General features: G+C 40.8%; 1 protein-coding gene across 1 annotated transcript; it reads right to left on the bottom strand.

Moving 5' to 3' along the window:
- Positions 1-7,115: 7,115 nt before the first annotated feature.
- On the bottom strand, positions 7,116-8,069 carry LOC123389593 (olfactory receptor 52R1-like). Its single transcript, XM_045071509.1, has one exon. The coding sequence runs from the start codon at positions 8,058-8,060 to the stop codon at positions 7,116-7,118; it is 945 nt and encodes a 314-aa protein (XP_044927444.1). The 5' UTR covers positions 8,061-8,069.
- Positions 8,070-8,288: the final 219 nt, after the last annotated feature.

Raw genomic sequence — 8,288 nt, 5'->3', positions numbered from 1 at the left:
CCCTCTGGTTCCATCCACGTCATTGCAAACGGCAAGATTTCATTTCTCTTGATGGCTGCATAGTATTTCATTGTGTATATACACCACCTCTTCTTTATCCATTCATCTGTTGATGGACATCTAGGTTCTTTCCATAGTTTAGCTATTGTGGACATTGCTGCTATAGACATTGGGGTGCACGTGCCCCTTCATATCACTATCTTTAGTGTATTGTATCTTTAGGGTAAATACCCAGTAGTGCAATTGCTGGGTCATAGGGTATCTCTATTTTCAACTTTCTGAGGAACCTCCATGTTGTTTTCCAGAGCGGTTGCACCAGCTTGCATTCCCACGAACAGCATAGGAGGGTTCCCCTTTCTCCACATCCTCACCAGCATCTGTCATTTCCTGACTTGTTAATTTTAGCAATTCTGACTGGTGTGAGGAGGTATCTCATTGTGGTTTTGATTTGTATTTCCCTGATGCCAAGTGAAGTGGAGCAATTTTTCATGTGTCTGTTGGCCATCTGGATGTCTTCTTTGCAGAACTTCTGTTCATGTCCTCTGCCCATTTCTTTCTTTCTTTTTTTTTTTTTTAAAGATTTTTATTTATTTATTTGACAGAAGTAGGCAGAGAGGCAGGCAGAGAGAGAGAGAGAGGAGGAAGCAGGTTCCCCACTGGGCAGAGAGCCCAATGCAGGGCTCAATCCCAGGACCCTGGGATCATGACCTGAGCTGAAGGCAGAGGCTTTAACCCACTGACCCACCAGGTGCCCCCTCTGCCCATTTCTTGATTGGATTATTTGTTTTTTGGGTGTGAGTTTGACAAATTCTTTATAGATCTTGGATACTAGCCCTTTATCTGATATGTCGTTTGCAAATACCTTCTCCAATTCTGTCAGTCATCTTTTGGTTTTGTTAACTGTTTCCTTTGCTGTGCAAAAGCTTTTGATCTTGATGAAATCCCAATAGTTCATTTTTGCCCTTGTTTCCCTTTCCTTTGGCGATGTTCCTAGGAAGAAGTTGCTGTGGCTGAGGTTCAAGAGGTTGCTGCCCATGATTACAAGCCTGACAGAGAAATTTTTGGTTTAAGTGCTAGTAGACATGACTAAGAAGTTTTCCAGTTACAGCCGTTTGCACCTTCAGTAGCAGGGTAAAGTAGTTAAGTTAATTCACATTTTTTCTCTATAGGTGGGATTGTTGTGTCTTTTTGTTTGTTTTAGTTTTTCTGGTGGATGTATTGGTACCTTGTTAACTTCTTTTTAAAAATTTCTGGTATTTTTTTTTCAGTGTTCCAAAATTCATTGTTTATGTAGCAAACCCAGTGCTTTGTTATGTTAACAAGACAACCTTGGGTTGTCAGAGGAACCAACCTTGGATTAGAGAGTTGGAACTTTTACTTCCATCCTGACCTTCAGGGAAAGGAGGAAGGGGCAGGAGGTTGAACCTTTTGCCAGGGGCCAATGTCTTAAGCAATCAATCAAGGATATGTAGTGGAACTTCCATAAAAATCCCAGGAGGACAAGGTTCCCAGAGATTCTGTGTTGGTGAACAACATATGGAGACTGGGGAGCATAGCACAATGGAGCGGCCATAGAAGTTCCATGCCTTTCCCAATCCCTTCCCCTAGGATTTCCTCCACCTGGCTGTTCCTGCATTATATCCTTATAATAACTGATAATGTTAAGAGGTAAAATGTTTCTATGAGTTTTGTGAGTTGCCCTAGTAAATTAATCAAGCCCAAGGAGTGGGTCATGGGAACCTCTGATTTATAGCCAGTTACTTAGGAGCAGGGCACAAGGACCTGTTCTTGTGACAGGTGTCTGAAGTGGGGTGGGAGGTCTAGTCTTGTAGGATTGAACCCTTAAATTGTGGAATCTAATGCTAGCTCCTGAAGGGAACTGTAAGATATACCAGGTTTCGTCCCAAGAATTGCTCCTTGGTGTGGAGTTTCCCTATACACACCAGAATTTTGTTTCAGAATACCCATTTGGAGGGAGAGAGACAGACAAAGAAGCAGAGAGACCTAGTTCATCAGAGTCTTGCCCATCCTTCTCTGTGTGTTGCATGGTAGACTGGGGAGGCCTCTGCCAACCCGTCAAAAGGACATTGCAGAGCTGGTGGGAGTCAGGGTGTTGGAGGAGTGGGGGAGGATTAGTTTTGGTTTTTTTTTTTTTAAAGATTTTTATTTATTTTTTTGATAGACAGAGAGAGATCACAAGGAGACAGAGAGGCAGGCAGAGAGAGAGGGGGAAGCAGGCTCCCCGCTGAGCAGAGAGCCCGATGTGGGGCTCGATCCCAGGATCCTGAGATCATGACCTGAGCTGAAGGCAGAGGCCTAAGCCACTGAGCCACCCAGGCGCCCCGGGAGGCTTAGTTTTATTGCAAGAAAAGAATTCAAGGACTGACCAGACAAAGTGGTTGTTTGATGTTTAAGTGAAGAGTTTATAAAAGACAGAGCACACTCTGGAACTGTGAGAGTGGGAATTTCAAGGGACAGGTGTGCAACTCAGGGTTTTGTTTTCTGTCTTTTATTGAGAGTTGCTGACTAGGGGGTGGAATACTTATTTCTTGGGGAGGAGTTTAGTGCCTTTTCTCCATTAGTTTGTCAGGGTCTCTGGCCTTCTTTTCTTGGGCCTGCCTGGTTTGATCTGACTTGTTGTGGAGTGCTGCCATGGCAGGCCTCTGACTTTTCCCATAGTCGCCGTGATTTGTCCTTTGCTGGCCTCTAGGTATCCTTTTAAAGCTTAGCTAACTACTCTAGAACTGACCCCAGATACCATAGATTGGCTCTGAGTAATGTTTAAAACCCCGGAGAAGCTGACCTGTTTTTGTTTAGTTCTGCCTGGACTCTCCTAGTCAGTAGGTCACCTTTGGTGTATGCTCCCCATGAGAAGTGAGGTCCTGTATTGACTGCCCATTTCACAAGGGGGAAATCCAATTCCTCACTCCAAGTACTCCCTTGATAGTTTTGGGAAATGAGTACAGACATGCTGGAGTTACTTACAGATCTGATGTCCTGGACCCACTGCCCACTGGTTCTTTAGGTTGTAATGAAGGCAATCATCTGTTTTCAGTGATTCAGAATACTGAAGGATACTTCTAATCATGACAGAGCTGCTCAGCTTAAGGAACCAGTTTTCCTATTGTAGGTGGGATTGTGGGTATCCAGTGTGCTTCTTTTGCTGATTTCTTACTTAATAGGTTCTCTGATTGCCAGTCTGTCTTGTTCTCTATGCTATTCCCATCCTCTTAGAGAATATTTGGAGCAACATAGTTGCCTAATAGATATTTTGAATAGCATTGTAAAATGTTCCAAATATTTTATATTTGTTAATTAATAGAAGTGAATGAGGGATGAATTGCTGTTTGTATATCAAATTTATCTTCTTTGACAAACATCTTTCAGAGTTCCTTTGGGAATAATGCAATGCTTTAAGACTGAAAAGAGTGGTACTTCATTTGGGTGGGATGAGGCTGAAAGACCTGCACTTGCCATCTTGTGGTTAGCAGTGGAATTGTTGTGACACTGGTACCAGGCACATGTAAACATTTAATCCTTCATTCCTGAAATGGGTTTTTTTTGTTGTTGTTGTTGTTGTTGTTGTTTTGTTTGTTTTTTCTTTGTAGTGAGCCTGGTTTAGGGATAGAATAGTGAGCACCAAAAACTAATGATGTATTTTATGGTGACTAACATAACACAATCCAAAAGGATAAAAAAAAAAAAAGAAAAAGAAAAAGACAAGAGTAATAAGCGCCTATGCTATACTTTTATAGAAGTTATATTCCAGACACAGGAACAGATGGCAAATAAGTAATTTAAATAATTGCACATTGTGTTTAGAAGGGGAGGGAATAAAATATTTGTGTTGAATGAAAATTATGGGGGGAGAACTGGTTGAGATTCATAGGTTAAGAAACACCTTCTCTTATTTGTGGAGCATAACAAATAGCATGGAGGACATGGGGAGTTAGAGAGGAGAAGGGAGTTGGGGGAAATTGGAAGGGGAGGTGAGCCATAAGAGACTATGGACTTTGAAAAACAATCTGAGGGGTTTGAAGGGGCGGGGGGTGGGAGGTCGGGGTACCAGGTGGTGGGTATTAGAGAGGGCACAGATAGCATGGATGTAGTGCAAAAATAATGAATACTGTTATGCTGAAAATAAAAAAAAAATAATAAGAAAGAAAGAAACACCTCACCCATAAGGAGGCTATTAGTTGAGATGTAAAGGATGTCGAGAGGAATATAGAATGTTCTGGAAAATAACAACTGGGAGAAGTGGGAAGATTTAAAGTAAAGCTGTAGACAGATGAGAGATGGATATGTTTGCAAGAAGGCTAAAAGGGTTGAAGCAAAAGAAAAAGGTAACAATTGGTATGGTATCAATACCTCAATAGGTACACTGAAAAAAATAGAATATACTACTCAGCAATAACCATAAGTGACTCTTAATCTCACAAAACAAACTGAGGGTTGCTGGGGGGAGGGGGTTTGGGAGAAGGGGGTGGTATTATGGACATTGGGGAGGGTATGTGTTTTGGTGAGTGCTGTGAAGTGTGTAAACCTGGTGATTCACAGACCTGTACCCCTGGGGATAAAAATATATGTTTATAAAAAATAAAAAATTATATTAAAAAAAAAGAATATACTACTCAGCAATAATAGGAAATGACCTGCTTATCTTACATGCAACAATAGGGCTCAATCTGAAAAACTATACTGAGTGAAAGACACCAGACTCAATATATTGTTTATTCCTTCATTCATAAATGTGCTAGTGAGAGAAAAGTCATTTTGTAGTGAAAGATGTCAGAACAGGATTTGCCTGGTTGGGATGGAGAGGGGGATGATTGACTCCAGGCAGGCAAGAGAACCTTTCATGAAGTGAGGGCAATGTCCTATGTCTTAACCAGGCTGGTAGCTACAGGGGCACGCATATGTCAGGACTCTTCAGAGTGTGTGTGAAAATATTTACATTTTATTGTCACAAGTTAAACAGCAACAGAGCTGATTTTAAAAAGAAAAAGAGAGACTCACAATTATTAACTGATTTGCTTATAAGAGATCACGGCTCCTTTACATCTCTAATATCTGGGAATCTTGAAAATGCTCCTTCAGAATACCCGTTCATTTCTGGGGAAACTTTTAGGCTCCATTAGCTGTTTCTGCTGGGAGAAGCAAACATGTTCCCACTTCCTCTTCAAGCACCTTCATCTCATGTTGGTTTTAGTAACATTAGAGCCCAAGTTCTAAACCTTCCTCACTATTGGCATTGACAGCAGAGTGATGAAGGAGGATAAATACACAAATGCAGTAATTGTGATGGATGATTTTATCATGTTTTTGGTGATGCTATCATGTGTGTTTGCATATGTCCAAACTCATCAAAATGAATACATAAACATATGCACGTTTTTGTATAATACACCACAATAAAGTTGAAAAAATTAGAAAAAATGTGGTTTTCTAAAACAGCCTAACATTTTATTTTTGCAAAGGAAATTAAATATTAACAAATACTCAATCTACTTATGACTTTTCACTACTTTTAACCATACATTATAGCTATATTCAGAAGAGAATCTCCTTTTCCATTTGTTTACCAAAACTTCTTCACTCTGCAATCCATTGTCATCAGGGAATAGGCAATTTCTAGAAGGAGAGACCAACAAATGCTCCCTGTTACCAGTGTTAATACATGATTCTGGGTGCAAATTTTCATGGAGATGTTCAAGCTTTTCTAGAGTTCAAGCTTTTGCTTTGCTTCTCAGATTGCCTACTCCATTCCCTTAGGCTTTGGCACTGAATTAACCTTTTCTGTACACTTCTGTTCTTGTCTGCATTACTTTTTTTCTCATGTTAAAATGACACTCTCAATCAAGGGTAATTTTACAAATATATGAAAGTGTAAAAAAGAAAACTAAAATACCATAAATTTCACTACTCTCTGTTATTAGCGTTTCGATGTATTCTGAATCTTTTTCTATGTATATGTATTTCTTCTTAGAATTGATTTCTGCCTTATGGACAGATGTCATTTTTCTTTTTTATTTAATATTTTATCTTGATCATTCTTCACATTTTTACATGCTCTTTGCAAATATATTAGTTACTTGATACATGATATGCAATTGCTCATTCTTCATCTGGATCTTATATATCAATATGTGTAAGTTTCCCTGTTTTTGTTTTTATAAATAATGAATCTCTGCATGCCTTTGTACTGTTTTTCTTCCCCTCAAATTCTACTTGTACAAAGAGATTCCAAGATGGGAAAAATACATGTATTTTATAACTGTTTTGGTGGAAAGTTGTAATCTGTTTTTTAAAAAAGCATAGGAACCTGGACTTCTCCTGGCAGGGTAAAAATAATTTTCACTGTAGTGGTCTGTGGAAGATGGAATTCTGTTAAAATCTTCACTAATTTGAATGGTGGACATACTTTTTACAGTTTTCCTGTGATGATGAAGATTGGTCAACTCAGTATTTACGGCCAGTCACGTCTCTCAGAGAGCTCATGTTCTGGGCATCATGAAACATTTCCTTTTGTTCTGGAGGGTTGCTAACCTCTTGTTCACAGAGATGACTTACTATTATTATTACTAAATTCAGTTAGCCAGCATATAGTCCATCATAAGTTTATGTTGTGGTGCTCAGTGATTCATTAGTTGCATATAAAGCCCAGTGCTCATCCCAGCATGTGCCCTCCTTAATACCCATCACTTTGTCACCATATTCCCCCACCTACCTCCCTTCTGTGTCCCTCAGTTAGGTTCCTGGAGTCCAGAGTCTTTCATGGTTTGTCTCCCTTGATTTGTTTCCATTCAGTTTTCCCTTCCTTGCCCTGTGGTCCTCCACTCTATTCCTTATGTTCCACATATGAGTGAAACCATAATAATTGTCTTTCTCCACTTCATTTATTTCGCTTAACTTAGTCCCTTCCAGTTCTGTCAATGTCCATGATAGGTATTCATCCTTTCTGATAGATGAAGAATATTCCATTGTATATATGTACCGCATCTTGTTTATCCATTTGTCTCCCAGAGATGACTTTGTGCTAATATGTGAAGATCCCAGACCAGTGGGGCAGTGGGGTTGGTTGTGCCGTGGGGTTGGTTGCTACCATGACGTTTGGCTCAGGGATCTTTCCCACAACATCCTTGAATAACCCTGTCCCTGATCTGCTTGGTTCTAACTCCATAGATGATGGGGTTGAGCATGGGAGGTACCAGGAGGTAGAGATTAGCGAACATGACATGTACCACTCGGGGCACATGATGTCCAAAGCGGTGGGTGAGGAAGGTAAAGAGGGCTGGGATATAAAAAGCCAAGATGACACAGATATGGGAAGCACATGTGCCAAAAGCCTTGAGTCGGGCCTCCTCAGAGGGCAACCTCAGAACAGTTCTCAAAATCATCACATAAGATATACTAATGACAATTATGTCAAAGCCAATCACAGAGAAGGCCGCAAAGAGCCCATATGCACGGTTGACTCTAGTATCTGCACACACCAGCTTTAGCACAGCCATGTGCTCACAGTATGACTGGGGAATGACACGGTTGGTGCAGAAGGGCATCCTGGACACCATGAAGCAGAAGGGACTCACCCACAGCAACCCTCTCATCATCACAGCTGCCCCCAGTTTACCCACCACAGCTGGGGTCAGGACAGTAGAGTGGTGCAGTGGGAAGCAGATAGCCACATAACGGTCCAAGGCCATAGCCATGAGTAACCCAGACTCCACAGAAGAAAAGGCATGGATGAAGAACACCTGGATGAGGCAGGCATGGTATTCAATCTCATGAGCATGAAACCAGAGTATAGCCAGCATTTTAGGTTGGGTGGAAGAGGACAGGGCCAGGTCAGTGACAGCCAGCATGGCTAGGAACAGGTACATGGGCTCATGCAGCGTGTGGTCAGTTCGGACTATATGAAGAACAATGACATTGCCAACTACAGCCACAAGATACATGGCACAGAGGGGGAAGGCAATCCCAAACTGGTAATTCTCAAGTCCTGGGATCCCGAGTAGGATGAAGGACACAGGATGCAAAGAGCTGTTCCCTGAGGCCAGCATCACAGGATGGTTAATTTCTTCTCCATTGTAAAGGTAATCTACTCTCTGTAGGTGATAAGAGTCAAAAAGTAATTATTAATATTTTAAGTATTTGGAATGTTTCAAGTGAATCAAAGGGCAGTAGGGCTTAATGGTAAACTGGAAGAATTTCAACTGTTTTAATAAAAAAAATTTGGCAACATAAAGTGATGTTCCTCTTTATTCCTCATTCATATTTATGTCATTCAA

The sequence above is a fragment of the Mustela putorius genome, unplaced genomic scaffold (assembly GCF_011764305.1).
Source record: "Mustela putorius furo isolate JIRA1106 unplaced genomic scaffold, ASM1176430v1.1 tig00003987_pilon_pilon_pilon, whole genome shotgun sequence".
NCBI lineage: Eukaryota > Metazoa > Chordata > Mammalia > Carnivora > Mustelidae > Mustela > Mustela putorius.
This window is presented reverse-complemented; position numbering and strand designations above follow the sequence as displayed.

What these genes read in the sequence shown, in the direction of transcription:
- LOC123389593 (XM_045071509.1), bottom strand. Translation starts at nt 8,060, where the DNA reads ATGCTGGCCTCAGGGAACAGCTCTTTGCATCCTGTGTCCTTCATCCTA.